The 16889-nt window shown below is 50.8% G+C and overlaps 1 protein-coding gene across 2 annotated transcripts in view; it reads left to right on the forward strand.

Moving 5' to 3' along the window:
• Positions 1–11918: 11918 nt before the first annotated feature.
• Positions 11919–16889, forward strand: part of TIAM1 (TIAM Rac1 associated GEF 1) — a gene marked incomplete at both ends in the record, with an annotated part of 67689 nt that continues 62718 nt past the window's right edge. For both annotated transcript variants that reach the window (XM_082278919.1, XM_082278920.1), the window contains one exon: positions 11919–12890. In XM_082278919.1, the coding sequence (XP_082135045.1) occupies positions 11919–12890 (972 nt within the window). The remainder of the gene's footprint in view (positions 12891–16889) is intronic.

Below are 16889 nucleotides of genomic sequence, written 5' to 3' on the forward strand. Positions count from 1 at the left end.
AGCTGCTGCTGACTGGCAAATTTTAAACTCTGGATTTTGCTCCCGATAACCTCAGATGTGGTGATTCATGTGTCTCTCCCCCCTCCATGCACTCCCTGGAAAAGGAGGCAAAGCCTTCATTTTGTTTGGAGGCCACACTCAGAGCTGATGGGTATCAGTGGTGGCCTCAGCCTGGCTTTTGGTAGTTCTGGCTTTTCCTCTCCAGAGCGTTTGCTGATCCGTCCTTTCTCCGGCTCTGCTCCCTGCCCACCTCTTCCCAGGGTGGGGGCTCACCCCCTGAACCCCGGCGGTGTCTTCTCCTAGGATTCCCATCCCTCATGCATTTTGTCCCCTCTTAATTAAAGAAGCAACACCCGGCATGTGGCCCTGGGGTTGTGTGTTCCTCCCTCGGGGAAGAGCCGTGTCAGGAGATGTGATGGACAAGTCGTGACTGAAACCGGTCAGCCCAGATAAGCTGAAGCCATCAGGCTCTGTCAGGACGTGCAAGATAAAACCTGAATGCTTAATTTACCTTCAGCGGTGCCAAGCTGGTACAGACCAGCCAAGCTTTGCATTCGTGGTTTCTCCTTCTCTCCCTGCTGGAGGAACTGGGCTGTGTGATGGCAACGCCTGGCTGGGAAAGCTGCTCTGTTGGGGCTGATAGCAGGAGGTGAACCCAGCAGCCACTTGGGCATCTGCTCGCCTGCCTCCTCGCAGGCTCTGATTAAACAGGAGTTAGGATTTCCAGTCAGGATTGGGGAAGTTTGGCTTCACCCTGGGCTCCTTTTTGTTGCTCCCATCATGTCCGGCAGCTGTGGCAGGAGCGCTTGGAGCAGGCGGAGGGTGGGAGTCCTGTGGGGAGTCCTGGCTTTGGGCTCTTCACTTGTCCCTGTCCCACCAGAGAACTGTGTCCATGCTGTCACTGACACATCAGGCAATAAACTCCCGGTTTTGGGAAGTTTAGGGTGTTCACTGCATGCTTTCTGCAGGTTGAACGCATCTTTCCTCCTCAGTCCCCCAGTGCCCTTTCCCACTGGAGATGTGGCTGTGTAGGGTCTTTCTGCAGGTGATGGGAGTGCTGTGTTCACAGAGAGAAGGAGCTCTGAAGAGCCTGGCAGCAGGAATCCAGCCCTGCCCTGCAGTGCTGCAGCTGCCGGCCTCTCCATCCCACCGCAGTGCAATTTCAGTGAAGGCCGAGTCCTGAGCGCTGCTGATGTAAAAGCACAAGCTCACAGAGAGACCCTGGTGCCAAAACTTGTGCAAGGCAGGCTGTCATCTGCAAAGGACATCCTTTGCTTCAATCCTTTTCCTTATTATGCTTCCCTTGTGGCCTCAGCACGGAAGTTATTCTTCTGTCCTTTCTCCTGACTCTAAAGCAGTAATTGAGGAACCTGACACAGCTTTGGTGCTCAGTGAGGTTCCTTGTGCTCCCTCAGAGAGAGAGAGGGACCAGGATGGGAGAGCGCTGCTCACTGTGCCTTTGCCTGAGTTGTGTTTCACACTGGTTTTTCCGTAGACCTCTGGAATCTCTCCCTAGTACTTAAGTCAGAGTATCTAAAATTAGATACTTCATATCTCAGGCACCATCTTAATGATCTGTGTGAGGTCTTTGGCATTGCTTGAAAATCAGATTGCTTACCTCAGTGCTGAAATGAGGAGATACACTAAGCACTTCCTCTCCAATTCCCCCTACCACAATTATTGCTCTTAATTTTTTTCCACAACATTTTAATCCTTCACATCCTGTCTCCTTGGTCACTCAAGCCAAGGGTTTCAGTTTTTATTGCTGGAGCCTGTGGTGCTGGGTGGTTCTTCTGTGTCCTTGGCTGTACAGTGAGAGCTTCCACAGATCCATTTGGAGCTCTGTCTCCTGGCCTGAATATTTTCTTGTTACTTCTCAGTCTTTTTAGTGCATTTGGCTCATCCCACCCTTGCTGTGTATCAGCAGTTCTCTGCTCATTTGGCACAAGCAGAAAGCCCTTTTCAAGCAAAGTGTAATAACAATAACATAGAACCTAAAGGTAAATAAACAAGTCACACTTTATTTTTTATTTCAGCTGCATTTTGGGAATTCTTTCATTTTTTAAAGTGTCATATAAATGTCCATGCAGTCCTCGTAGCCTCCATGGAGGCCAAGTGGGCTCCTTCTTCCCCGCAGTTCCCTCGTGGCTGGGTTTAGTCTGCCCCACAGGCTGCAGGGAGTTGCCCTCGCGGCTTCCCATAGATTTGCTTATGTCTGATAATCTGAAATTAGAATCCTCCCCCTACTCTGCCCTTTGCTGGAAACGTGTAAAACCTTGCAGATTCCCCCCAGGGTAGACAGGGGGATTTTCCCACCATTAAAAATAAAAGGGAAGGGAAGGAGAAAGAGTTAAAGCATGCTCAGATAGTTGTAAAAGTGTTTGAAAAACAAAGAAACCCACAACCGTGTCAATTATTCACATCCCCTCTATAAATAGAGAAACCCTGGAGAGGGGTCTTTCCCTTGGGCTACCTGCTCTGCTCTTCCATTAATTTATTGCCAAGGCCCCACGGTGCTTTGTCAGTGCTGTGCTCCTGGTTTTGTTTCCTGTAGCTGGGATTTGGGGATGGCTGACTGTTGGCTCTGTGGAGGTTTATGGTCTCTTGACAAACCTCCCTCCCTCCCTCTCTTTTTGCCTATTCTTCCCTCCCTTGGAAATTGTCATAGGGGTGGTGCTCCAGCTGGAGGAGCAGGGCTTCCCACACCTTCCCCTTTAGGAGTTCTTCTCAAAGGGAACGTGGGTTTATTTTTCATTGCCCTCCTCTTCATCTGGAGGATCACCAGCATTGTTCTCCCAGCCGTGACAGACACGGAGGTTGCGCGTTAGCGAGACGCTTGCAAAGGGGTTTTGCAATTCCAGCTCTGCCGGCCCATTCTTGGGGATGTATGGATGGATCCCCCACCTTCCTGGATGGCCATTGTCATCAGACTCCAGTTTCAGGAGCAGCCAGTCTCCTCAACAGGTAGTATAAGCCATGCTTGGTTTGAAATTAATTTTTCTCACAAACAAAAGGCTTCTGTGACATTTTAAATGTCATAGAAAGAAAACACAAAGAGCATGTTTGTCATTTATTTTCACTGCTTTAAAAGTCAACCAGCTTCTGCCATCCTCTAAAGTTGGTCTCGGGGCTCAGTGTCTAGATCAAGAGCGGGGAAGCTTGGAGATTTTCTGAATTGCGTTTCTGAACAAAGACCTGGGCATAGAGCAGTCTCTTCTCCATCCATCCATCCATCCATCCATCCATCCATGGATCCATCGCTGGTGCGGCCTTACCTTGAGGTGTGGGGGCAGTTTGGGCACCACAGTTTAAGAAGGGTCTAAAACTATTGAAGAGCATCCGAAGGAGGGATACAAGGATGGTGAAGGGTCTGGAGGATTGTTGGGGTGTCTGTGCAGGGCCAGAGCTGGACTCTGATCCTCGTGGGTCCCTTCCAGCTCAGGATATTCTGCGCTCCATCTCCTGTGGGTTCTGTTTTGCAGAGGGCTGCCCAGGGGGATGGGATGGGAGAGCCAGAGCTGTCAGGCCACCGGAACCGTGGAGCACAGCGGAGCATTTACCTCGGTCTCAGGGCAGGGCATTGGCTGCACTGATTTCAGCAGCAATTCATATTAGCTAACTAACTATTAACTAGCAAAATGTGGCCTCCAGTCACAACTAAAGGGCCTGATTCTCCATTTCAGGAGATGGGATTGAACACTGGGATTACAGTGGCGTGGAACTGGGATCGTGGGTGGGGAATACAGCTCAGAGCCGCTGATGAATATTGAATGGTTTCTGTATGGGATGACTACTACTTCCTGTCTCTGTACATACATCCTGATGCTTGATGGTAGAGTTGCCCAGGGCTTCTCCAAACTGGATGAAGATTTACTTAACAACCAACTGATTGCATTTGAAATCTGACAAAAATAATGCCTCACAAAATGAAAAAGTAAAAATAGAATTGAAAGAGAGCTGTCGTCCTTCTCGCCAGCTTTTCCTGTTCACTGGACAAGGAGATATATTTGCATACTGATTTTTTTCGTACTGGAAAGGAAGGGTGGTGCTTTGAAAAGGAGGCCTTTAGAAAGCTTGCAGCTTCCATATTTTTCATCTATTAATGTTCTTGTCAAGTGTCTGCGAGCAAAAAGAAAACAGGTGTGCTGGATTTTTCTCCCAAACTCTGGGCATTGCAAACTGCTCCAGCATGTAAAAGTCAGAGCTCTTGCTGTACCTGGAATCACAGGTAGCAGATGTGAAGAGTAACAAGGTGCTCTTTTAATCTGTTCTATTTCCTTGCTCTGTGTTTAATCCATCCGTGCAGGTTTCCTGCGCTCCCCCGGCCGGGACTGGCGGCACAATGAGCCCTGTGGGAGCTCCTTGGCCTGGTTTGTGGAGACACTGTTTTGTGGCTGTGCAGTAAATACAGCTGTGCTGCTTGCAGACCTTCAAAGGATGGAGGGAGCTGCACTGACGTGTGCAGGCGTTGGCTCGCACGCACCAGGGCTGTGTCTGAGTGTGTCGGGAGCAGTCGACGCTAACAGGGGGTGTCTTGTCTCGAGTGTAGAAGTTTGAAAATCTTTATTTGATTTTTTTTCTTTTAGTTAGACCAGTTGTTCCATGTGTCAATGTTTACAGCTGTCCATCTCCCCCGAGAACAGACTGGTGGGTCACTTGGTCAGCTTCCCCCTCAGCCAGTCTCCACGGGAGCATCCAGGGGAGCAGACATGTCCAGAAAGGGCTCTGTGCTGGAAAGGAAGTGATGGAGCTGTGCTCGTGTTTGCTTCTGCCCTTCCTGCTGAATGGGGAGCATGGACATCACTTTTTGCCCTGTTGGACCTTCCAAGGCCTTGCTAGAAGGAAGGCTTTGCTGGAGGCTGCTTCAGAACTCCAGAACTTCTGCTGTGACAGAGCCTAGGCTGTTGGAATGAACCAAGACACTGAGGACTGTTCCAGTGCATATTAATGTCAGACAAAGTATGAAAAACTGATAGTCTTCTTGAAAAGTATGAATTGGTTTAATTTAGGAAAGACTGTCAGAGTTGTAAAAGTTGATGGGAGCAAAACTTTTCAGCAAAGAGTCGATGGGTGATGATAAATCCTTATCTTCTGGAGGAGCTGTGTGCGCCCAGGACTCAGCTGTTTGTGGCAGAGGATGCTGCCAGCCCTTCAGATGTACTGCAGCAGCGTGAGGATTTGGATCATGCGGGATCCAGGTGCAAACATCCCCTTTCTAACCAAGGACTGCCAGGAGAGAAGGGGTTTTGCTGGAGGAGCACAGGCGGTATGCGGAACGGGCTGCGCTGGAGTTGGTTTCTCAGGGGAGTGACCAAAGTTTGTGTCACCCTGGAGCAGATTTTACTGAGTTACAAACTCCTCAAAAGCCATGTCAGGGTGGAAAATCTGATAAAATGCTTGGCTGTGTCTCTTTTGTTCTTCTTTTGGTCAGGTTTTTTTGGGGCAGTAGCAGGCGGATCTGGACAGAGATGGTCCCAATTCCTTTTCCTGGGAGGTGTGTGGAGTGCATGTAGCAGGGTTGCTCCCCGTGCGGTGGGTGCAGGTGGGGAACCTCCTGCCTGTAGGACCTTTTTTGTCAGCAAGATTCCCCTCTTGGAAATTATTGGCAGCTGGCATGATAATGAGTCCATTTCAATATAAATGAGCTTCATTTTATTAATTTCTGCCAGCTCCTGAGCAATTCATGAACTGCTTTTCAGATCTCAACCAACAGCTTGGGGGGAGAGGGGGAGGTGGGGAGCAAAGAAGGGAACATGAAGGAAGAGAAGGAAAACGAGAATATTTTTCATTTTAAAAAGAGCCAATGACTCTGATTTCTTTTGAGAATCCAGCCAAGAGTGAGGATCACACTTTCCCTGCCAAGCAGCTCTAAGAACATGAAGGGCAGCGGTAATCCCTCCCCAGGTTTTTGTTCCCTGGGACTTGTGGAGAAGTTTATAACTCTCCCAAGTCTGTGTGCAGTGTTGAGGTGATGTTTCAGTGCTGGTGCTTGGCTGGGAGAAGGGGCAGTTGGGCGAGAGCTGGATTGGGAAGCGCATTCAGCCTCTCCCAGGCCTGGACTTGAGCTGGGCTCCTTGCACGGGAGCTCACCAGTGGTACCAGGCCTGGAAAGGGCTGGGATTTGGTACCCACACGAGCTCTGTGTCTGACCTGAGGACTGTCCTTAGGACTTGTCTCAGGTCTAGGTAAGCACAGACTGGTCTCTTGTATCTGCACCTTTGTGAGCACAATTAACACGAGAATCCTTTCCTTGCTCACAAAAACCAGATGTAAATGCTCTGCCCCAATGTCTGATTCGCCCATAGAAAATGGTAATGAAATCCCTGCCTGGAAAACAGCCCTTTCCATAAATGAGACAGTCTGCAGAGAGGTCTCCTCTGAGGCCTTCCAGTGTCTCCTGGGCGGTTGGGTTCCCCTTGCTGCCAGGAGTTCAGCCCTGCCTTGTTGGAAGGTGCCTCTCTTGGTGGTCGTCTTCAGATGCAGGTGTGGTTTTGGCCCTGAGCTGAGACAGACTGGCCTCAGCAAGGGAATGTTAAAGTCCAGGGGGATTTTGATTGTGCAGAGCTGTGGGAAGAGGAACTCTCCACGTCCTGTGGTTGGGGCCATCGGTGCTTGACTGGGTTTTTCATTTATTCTGCCACCATCAGATTCCATCATCCGAATTTGAGCACAGCATTCCGTGCTGTACTGCCCAGTGCTCCTTAGGTAAGTGCTGATGACAGGCCCCGGCAGAAGATGCTCCTGTACAGCCCTCGCTGCTAACCCTTTGTCTGATTTGTTTTTCTCCCCTTTCTCCCCAGGTTTTTGGCATGTAGTCATAGACTCTGACGCGGGAGTAATGGAGTCGCTGAGTGGCAGGTGCTGACAGCTTCTGCAGTCCCAGTAACTGCTCATTTTGGGGTCATTTGCAATTCTATACCTCTAAATGCCACATCTCTCTGGGGGAAGGTTGCGCTGGATACCGGGACTGCCTCGGAAGGTACATGTGCGTCCCTGTGTGTTTCTGTAGGACTTGGCTGTGCTGTGGGATGCTGGGGAGGGGAAGGGCATGAGCTGCATGTTCTGGGTATCCCGGCTTGGCAGCACCGGGTCTTTTCTATGGCTGTCAGGCAGCTCCTGGTGACATCCCTTCCTCCCTCCCTCCCTCCCTCCCTCCCTCCCGCTCTTGCTCGAATTGCCTGCAGGGCCTTTCTGGAGTCCATCCCGTGCTTTAACACATGTGAGAGCGGCTCACAAAAACAAAGTGCCTGGTTAAGAGGTTCTGATGTGAAAACAATGAAATATGCCGCTGGAGTTTCCGAGAAACTCAAAGGCTTTCTGTGGAATTTCAGCCTCTCTCTTGCCCTTTTGAAAAAGCACATTTTAATTACAGTAAAATGTGTGTGTTCACACTCAGTTATTAGTCTTGTACGTTTTTCTGTGTGGTTCTGGTGAGTTCAGTAAAAATCTTTGTTGTTGGCTGGCAGATTTTAGCAGAAGTTTATTTCTGTAGGCTCACTGCCCACTGTGGATTTGATCATTGTTCTGGTTCTCACAGCCTCGGAGCTACACTCCAGGAGAAAAATACAGATTTGTCACCAGGGCCTCCCACTAGAATCTAATTTTAAATTTGCAATCTGTTGTCTTGTGAGGTGCTTCAAATTTGGTTGGAAATCTAATATTTTTCAGATATGCTTCTGGAATCCAGTGGTCCAACCTTTTGCAAGTTTAAGAGTTAGTAGCTTAGGTTTTATTGAAATGAGTATTCTGGGTTTGTAATTATTTTGAGAAATAATTTAATATCATGGGTAGGGGAAGAGGAAGGAAAATGACTGTTTTTAAAGGGAATTATGTTCTTTGAGTGGGCCATCATCAGTGGTCATCTAGAATGTGATATAATTTATGTGTAACCATTTCATGTAAGACTCATCCAGCAAAACCTCAGCAGTTCAGCTGGAGGTCAGTGTGCTTTTCCGGGGCACATGGTGTAGGAAACACTCTTTTTTCTGTGCTTCGCTGCAAAATTTGTGTTCTCTCTTCTGGCAGCCTAATCTTGATGTCAGTCTTAAGTTTGATCTTTCAAAAAACACACCTCAGCTCCCTGTCCTGTCCCTTGATGTGCAAGCTGACTTAAAGGTGACTTTCTTGAAGTCACCACAATTTTGACATTTTCCTTGCGCTGAACCAGGAAGGAGCAGGCTTTCTGGGAGAGAGAGCCCTTTCCCAGTGTGGATGGTCAGGCCACTCTTTGAGGATGTGGAGGAAGGAGTTGTCACCCCTCATTTGCCTGGCTTGGGCTGCAGATACAAATCTGGATCTTCCGCGTCTTCGGCGAGCGCCTGAGTCACGGCGCTGGTGCCACTTCCAGGAGACGTGCCTGTCTCCCTGCTTTGCTTTTCAAACCTCTCCCTCCCAGAGAGAGAGATTTCGTCAAAGGCCCTCTCTTCCCACAAAAAGTTTGGGTTTTGATGAATCAACGTTTTCTGCTGAAAAGCGTCCAGCCAGTTGTGCTGTGTTAGACAGCCACTGATCTCTGCGAAGTTCAGGGTAATGCACAGCAGATTCCCGACACCACGACGGGACAGACCTGCCTAAAGCATGGAGATGTGTCACACTTGATCTGTGTCATATCCTGGTGGTACCTTGATGGGTCTTTAATGGTGGCCTTTGCATTTAGCAGCCGAGGTAACAAGGGGAGCCTTTGTCCTACCAGCACTTGCGTGCAGCTCCCATTAACATTACTCATTTTCTTAATTTGATACAGATTTTTTTCATTGAGTGTGCTAAATGCAGTTAAGCCACAGACAGGCAGCATCTGGCGGTCGTAGCTGAGCAGTTTGAGACGCTGTTGCCCCAGGGTGTCTGCTGTGGCCCGTGGGAGGGGGAGGCTGGGGCTCGCCTGCGCAGCTCCCGTTCGCCGAGGATGCCGCGTCTGCGGCAGTGCCAATTCCCCTCTCAGGGCTGCCTTTCCACAGCTGCCTGAGCTCACCTCACAGCTCCCCTGCTGCCAAAAGCCGAGGAGGTGCCATCACTGTCCCTCCTCCTGGCTGCTGTGTCACCCTCCGGACACACTGTCCCGTCCTGTCCCCGCTGCGTCCCCAGACAGGCACCCTTGTGCTGCCTCTGGCACGTGCCAGGCCAACTTGCTAGCTCAGCAAAACCTAACTAATAAACTCTCTTTTTTTGGCTTTTTCTTTCCCCCCTCCCGGGATTTATTTTCTGCTGTTTTAGTGGACTCTGCTGCAGGAGCACTTGAATTGGTTCAGGCTAACTGGTGGAAATGCTCAGCCAGCAATGCCGAGGGGGTGAGAAGGCAGGATGAGGGTCCGTTTCAGAGGACCCCCTCAGCTTGACCTGCTGGGATTGACTGTCCCACCCGACGTGTGTCCTGCATCTCCCAGGGGAGATGGGCTCTGCCAGGGGATGGTGACAAATCTCGGGGATGGCACTGTCTTGCATGGCTGCAGCTGGATCAGCTGCACTGCCTGCAGCCCTCTTGCACCCACTGGCCAGCATTCCTGCAACCCTGCAGCCGGGAATTCAGCAGGATTAGGCAGGGCCTTTCCAGGGCGCAGGAGTGAGGTATGGGCTCACCGATAGCAGTCTGTGGATTTGCAAGTGTCCTCACCCAAAGCCCCAATCCACAGAATTAAAAAGAGTCAGCTCTTTACTTTGAAGTCTGACACTTCTTGCCAGTCTCTAGCAGATACTTCATTGTGTGAAATCACATCCTAAACATTCCTTCTGTGGAGAGAAGAGTTCCCTCCTTCCAGGAGAGTGTGATTTCCTCACCGGATGCAGCCCGAGCTGCTGCTCCTTTCCTCACCAAGCCGTTTGTGGTCCTGTTGCTTTTCTGGCTGGGGGAGATCTTGCCTGGTGTGGTCGGAAGGTAAACAATCATTCCAGGTTTCAAGAGGATTTTTAGAACTGTTCATTCTCCTTACACAGATTGAGAAGGGGTGGCTGGAGACTGGGGATGAATGGCTGCAGGCTCTGCTGGGCTGTGCAGCCGGTGGATATCCTGCCGGATGGAAGAGTGGTCAGCAAGCAGCTCAGAACCAAAGCAGTGAAAGCATTGTGCTGAGAGGGTTTCTTCTGCAGGACGGAAGCATTGAGGCCTGGTTTTAGATGTCTGCAGAAGAAAAGATGCAGGTTTTGTGCTTTAAAATGTTCCACAGGCAAAAGCTGGATGATGGTTTTTCAGTCTATATCAAAGAGCTGTAGGTCTTAGGAGATAGTAAACTCTTGTCTAGGGATTGATAAAGCTGTCTTTTTTTTTTTTTTTTTTTTTAAAGATTTAAACCTGCCCCTTCTTCAGTGCATTTATTTTTCTAAACAAGTCATGGCAGCCAAAGGGAGTTCTGCCATTCATTTCAGTAGACGTAGGGCACTTCCTGCTGTAGTTTACTTCACATGCAGTTGTATTTATGCTCAATACAGAAATGCCCAGATACTTATGGTGTTGTCTGTTGCTCCAGCACTGAACAGACTTCTAGCCTCAGCCATGAGCAGCTTTTCTGGGTAGAGGAGCAGAGGCACAGTCCTCTGGCTGTGGTCAGAAGTGTCACTGCAGAATTCAGTTCTGCCATGCTGTCCCGTTGTTTAGTGCCATCAGTTCCTCGCTTTCCATGTATTCGTGTAGGGCTAAGTCAGTTCTGTGCAGCAGCAGTGGTGTATATATACATAGCGAGGGAAAATACATGGTCGCATTCATTCTGCCAGCGTTTGGCTCAGTACCCATCAGCATCCTTGCAAAGGACAGGAAATGGCCCCAAGAAATCAAAAACTCCAGATTATTTGAATGTCAGAGCAGATTTTTTTGTTTTCAACCAGAACTAATGGAAATACCTCAAAACAATGAAGTTTTGTCTTGGAACTTCTTTTCAAGATTGATGAAGTATTTTTCTCTATATAATTGCCTTGTGTGTAATTCAGAATCTCCTGTTTAATTTTGAACTTTGGCATTTACTTTTCTTATTCTTCTTCTTGCCGTCAGGCCAGAAGGAAGGACCCAGTACTACTGATAAAATATTTCTGACATTTGTTGAGTGAGATCACAGACCTCAAAGTGTTTTCCAAGGTTGAATCAGATCATCACTCCCACCTCCTGGATGGGAAACCTGTTCCACGGCGGGACTGAATAATGCAGGAGGCTGGGGCTGGGGCTGGGGACACAAACCCCGTCCCTGCGTTCCAGCTCAGATCAAAGAGCTCAGATCTACTTATCTGCTTCAGAGGGAGTGGGAAGGAGAGGTTATTTTTGTATAGTCTGAGTCACTCATGCTAGTTGATTTTTCATAATATGGCTTTCTTGTGTGGGGCTCTCTGTACCTGCTTAATGTTGCAGTTTTTTTGTTCCAGGAATCAAACCTGTCATTAGCTTGCTGCCAAACGGGTAGATTTGTACTTGGCTCTTTGGTGCTTCACTTTGCAGTTCCTAGCCAAAAAAAAAGGTGAAATCTCAGCTAAAGGTGTACATCCCTCTACTTTTCAGCATCTTGTTACCTGCAGATAAACAATAGCTGTTGATTTTTTGAGTTTGTTGGCTGGAATGATGATGCCGACGTTGAGAGTCAGGCGACTGTGTGCAGAGCTGAGATGGCACTGTGGTGCTAAACTGGTTCCAGTTCACTCCGATCTCGAAGGTTCAGTCCTTCCCTCTTCTGTGCTCTTCATTTGCACCAGCAGAGCTGTCTGGCTGTTTGCTGCGTTCTGATTTAACTGTACTTCTAAGTTCACTGGTACAGCTGCTGGCTCCCTTAATTAATTCTGTGGGATTATTGCTGCAGTCGAGCAGGCCCTGCGAGTATCTGCGGTGTAGGTTTTGGGACAGGTTCAGTGATGAATTAAATCAAAGAGCGGTTTTTGGTGTGTTGGGGTGTCCGCGTGCCTCCCTCCCCTAACGGCGCCCGCTGTGTGCCCTTGCAGACCGTGATGCCATGGGGAACGCGGAGAGCCAGAGCGTGGAGCACGCCTTCTACGGGGACAAGCAGCCGGGGCTGGGCCGCAAGCACACGTCGCGCTCGCTGCGCCTCTCCAGCAAGGCCTCGCGCCGCACGCGCCACGCGTCCTCGGGAAAGATCATCCACCGCAACTCGGAGGTGAGCACGCGCTCCAGCAGCACGCCCAGCATCCCGCAGTCGCTGGCCGAGAACGGCCTGGAGCCCTTCGCCGCCGAGGCCAACCTGGAGGACTTCGGCAGCCCCATGTGGGTGGAGCGCGTGGACATGGGCCTGCGCCCCGTGTCCTACCACACGGACTCGTCGGTGACGCCCAGCGTGGACAGTAGCACGGTGCTGACGGCCGCCTCCGTGCACAGCATGCCCGACTCGGAGGAGAGCCGGCTCTACGGGGACGAGCCGCCCTTCCTGGCCGAGGGCGACGGGCGGGCGCTGCGCTACGCGGCCAACGGCACCGCCTTCATGGACGCGGCCAGCTTCAAGAAGAAGCGCTCCAAGTCGGCCGACATCTGGCGCGAGGACAGCCTGGAGTTCTCGCTGTCTGACCTCAGCCAGGAGCACTTGACCAGCAACGAGGAGATCCTGGGCCTGGCCGAGGAGAAGGACGCCGAGGCAGCGCAGGGCCCGGACGCCGGCGGCAGCCCCCAGCCCCTGGTTGCCTGCCAGCGGGCCAACTCCATGAGTGACTTGTATTCCCCCAAAACCCCTGGTGCTGCCATCAACGGTGGCCCCCGGAACGCCTTTGGAGGGTACTGCCGGAACCTGGTGTCCGACATCCCGGAGCTCGGGAGCCATAAGATGGCATCGGTTACCGCCGAGGACACGCCCTCCTCCTACAGTAACTACAACACGCTCCCCTGCAGGAAGTCCCACTGCCTTTCCGAAGGGGCCACCAACCCCCAGATGAGCCATAGCAGCAGCATGCAAGGCAGAAGGGCGAAAACCACCCAGGTAAGGCAGTTTTCTTCCGTGATTTGGCGTTTGTTGGGCTCGGTCTGTAGATGAAGGTTTTCCGGGTTCTCCCAGGCCATGTTTTCCTTCAACACCCCCTTTCCAAGCAGAGAGCTGTTTTGAGGAGAGAGCTGAACTAGCTGGTCTCCAGAGCTGGCTCGATTCCATCATTGTCCCTTCTTTATCTGCAGCCCTCCTTGGACCTTTTCCACTCTTCACTGCCTTTGAGAAAGGGAAATCTGCATTTGCCAGCAGAAGATTTCCCTGCGTGTTTTGCAGTGCTGATGGTGCCTTTTTTCCCAGGGTAGCTGCCAAAACTGATCACTCCACTGCAGACTTGTGTCCCCCCTTCTGCCCTCCCTGCCTTGTCACCCTTCCCTGCCTGCACCCATGGCTGGAGGCAAAGGAAAAACCTGTCAGTGTTTCCCCTCTGTGCTAAACACTCACTGGGCTGAAATTTCACTCTTCTAATTAGCTGATGCTCATGTCTGTGCAAAACATCTCCCCGAGACAGCACTGGTGCTGCCAGGCCTGCTGTAAACTGAGAAATGATGGCGCCTGGAGACGTATGGGGAAGATGCTGCTTCTCTGAGCCAGGGACAGCACAGAGTCAAGAGGAGGTTCGCTGTCAGGTGCCCCTCCCGCGCTCCAAACACCAGGCCTGTGATCCTGGAGCTTTCCCACATGCTGCCCTGCTTTACCCTGTCCTGCCTGATGGAGTTCCTGCCTCGGGCTGCAGGCAGTGGTTCTGCTGGCAGTTCAGTGGCAGATGGCTTGTATAGAGGAGCAGAAAGGAGCTTCAGACCCTGCCCTCCTCTCCCAGCCATGCCTGGCGCACAAGTTGTGGGCAGATTGTGCTCCGTGTGAGTTCATTTGGATCTTCTGAGAGCAGAGGTCCATCCAGCTGCCTGGTGGAAGAACTGGCAGCGGTGTGTTTGACGTGCACCATTCTCTAGAAATGGCTCAGAAACGTGGCCTGGGGACACAGAGCAGGGATGGGGCAGGGCTGCTCCCCTGATGTCATTGCCTGGCTCGTCCTGTGCGTGTTGTGCACCGTGTGCCTGACCCAGAAAAGGGGGAGAGCTGCACACTGGTCAGGGTCAGAGGCCAGCCAGTGCACGGCCTGCTGCTTGCTCCCTGAGCTGCTGGCAGGACAGCAGTGCCCGAGATGCAGGCTGGGCAGCAAACAGCTCCTGGAGGGCTCCAGGAGCCTGTGCCCCCCTCCGCTGACACTGACTCGTGGGAGCTGCTGGGATGGGGCTGCTCAGGGACTTCCTGGCTGTGCTTGATCTGTGGAGATGGGCTGCTGCTAAATATAAAGCTGACATGCCGAAACATGCTGCAGCGTCCCACAACTGCAGCTTTGTTCTTCAGGATCAGCTCTCTGCTCTCAGAGGTGAAAAGCCTTTGGTGCGCCAGCGCGGGATAAAAAGCAAGAGAAAACAACAACAACAACAAAAAAGAATAGATGGGTTTTGGCAGCCTTGGACCCAACAACTTTCCTCAAGACTGTTGGGTCTGCCTGCAGCCTGCTTTTGAGTGTATTTAAGGAAAAAGAGAATGGAGTCGGTGATGAACAGCCAAGCATTTGTTTTCCTTCTCGGTGCCTATCCTGGCATTCAGGAGATTCCTCCGAGGCATGTAGTGAAAGTCTGGAATTTAAGTCGTTTTTTGTGAGGCCTCAGCCGTACCCAGGGAAATCATTTAGTGGGGCTGGTTTCACTAGATGCATCTCCTGAGACTGGAGATGATGGCTCTAAGGAGTCTTAGCAGTGATTATTACCATGGATAAATTCAACAAAATTAAAGCTTTGCAAAGGTCAAAATTCCTCCTCCCAAGTCTTTAATCCCAGCAGCAGCCTGTAAGAATAAGATAGTTGTCAGAAATGAAGTCATGTCAGCCCCAGCCTAGCCTGAGCAGGCTTAGGGAAATGCCTGTCATTATGTGTTTAAAAAGGCAGAAATGAAGGCCAAATTTGCACACAGAGTGAAAGGAGTTCCTTGGTGAGCCTGATGAGGTGGCTTTGATGGGGTGAGAGGAGGGAAGTGACCAATCTGTGTCTGTACCAGGTCCCCAGTCCAGCAGTGTCTCACGCTTTGCTCCTCTTGCCTCGTCAGCGCTGGTGTGAAGTGGAGCCTGGTGGGAGCTGAGGCTGTGTCACTGCCCTGCTCTTGCTGTGCTCTTTGGCACTGTGCTGGGCTGTGCCAGGTGCCACTTGGGCACCTTTGGGGCAGTTTTGTTTCCCTCTGCCCTCCCAGTCTTTTGGCATTTGTATCTTCCTACTCTTGATGACCCCATTGCCCCGGAGCCTGGCATGTGTGTCCATGCGCTGGAAAACACTTCCTGCTATAAACTTGTGTTTTGAGCAGCCTTTTAAAGTGCCTCTCCCCATCCCACTCCCACGAAATAATTGTTGCATCTTAGGGCCATGAGGACACCACACAAAGGTGACCCAGGGCCAAGTGTAATGTGGTGTTGGACAGAATTTTCCCTCTTGGCCTCTGGGCCAGTGAGGTGTCACTGCTCCGTGGCGTTACAGTGCAGAGTCACCTAATGGATTCTCCTAGCCTGGAGTGAGGTTTCTGCCCAGATCCCTGTTGCCAGTCCTCACAAGAATTTGGGGTTGTGTTTGCCAGTGGGTTGGGGTGTTTTTCGACTTTTTGGAAAGCTGTAGCTGGGATATCTGCCTGTTTGTTTAGTCTCAGCTGCCCTGGTGCTAGAAGTGCTGGAAGGGTCTGATGGTCACTGGTAGGTGCTATTTGACTAGTTTAGTCCCTAAAGAGGTCCCTGCCAGAAGGCCTTGTGCCCTGGTGTTTGGTTCCTGCCGTTGTTCCATGCATGCTCAGCTGCATGCCCGAACACCATCACGGTTTCTGTAAGTTAATTTGCTGCAAGTGTCACTAGCTGTACTTTCTGGGCTGTGCTGACCACTGCTCTTGGGAAAATGCATCCCAGAACGAAGGGGCCAGAATCCTGGCTGCACGTGTTTTGTTCTGATGCCTCATCCATGGGTTCTTTGCAAGCACGTGGTTCACATTAAAGGGAAAAACACCAACACACCCAAAACAGAGAAGAAAATCTCCCCCCATCCAAATTTAAACCTTAAATTGAATGGTGGGAGTCACTCTCCACTAATTGAAGGGAGCTTTTTCATATGGAGACACAATTATATTCAATATGCACAACTGATTAGTGCTCACAGGGTGGCTCTGGGGCACCCACGCAGCAGTTCTGCTTTTCCCAACATTGTGCCATTAAGGGTTCAGCTCTGCCGAGCGAGACTTCCCGGGGAGCTCTGCTGGGATCGTGTTTGACTTTTGGAGCTGATGTGGTGTAGGTGGAAAGGGCTTAATTGGCTGACATTTGCACCCATTTTTCCTGCAAGGGAGAAAGCACCGGTTGGAAACAGCTCGTTCTGACTGTGGGCTGTGAGATCCCCAGGATCCCACAGGCTGTTTTGTGGGATCCAGATTTTGTTTAGCGGCCCTGTTGTGTCCTGTGGCAGCTAAACATCTGCCTGCAGGAGACTCCTTCCTCCTCCTCCTTCTCCTGGTAGATGTTCAGGGACAAATGTACCCCATGCTCCCCTGCTGTTATGAGCCCTAACTGACATTTCAAGAAGGGAATTTGCCAGAGAAGCTGTGGCTGCCCCTGAATCCCTGCAAGTGTCCAAGGCCAGATTGGATGGGGCTTGGAGTAACCTGGGATAGTGGAAGGTGTCCCTGCCACGGCACGGGGTGGAATTAAATATGGGGTTTAAGATCCCTTCCAACCCAACCCTTCTGTGATTCTATGAATTAAGGGATGAAAACCTTGAGATGTGGCTGTGTGCCCCTTCCAAGCCTGTCTTGCCACCTCCTTATTCCATATTCCTTGTGAAGCTGAGGTGGGGGAGAGGAACAAACTTCCTGCCCGACTCACTTGGAAGGTGCACTGGCTTCAGCACCAGCCCTAGGCATGTTAAATCCCCTTTTGTCCAATTTTCAAATTTATTACTA

Source organism: Coloeus monedula (assembly GCF_965178545.1).
Source record: "Coloeus monedula genome assembly, chromosome: 3".
Classification (NCBI taxonomy): domain Eukaryota; kingdom Metazoa; phylum Chordata; class Aves; order Passeriformes; family Corvidae; genus Coloeus; species Coloeus monedula.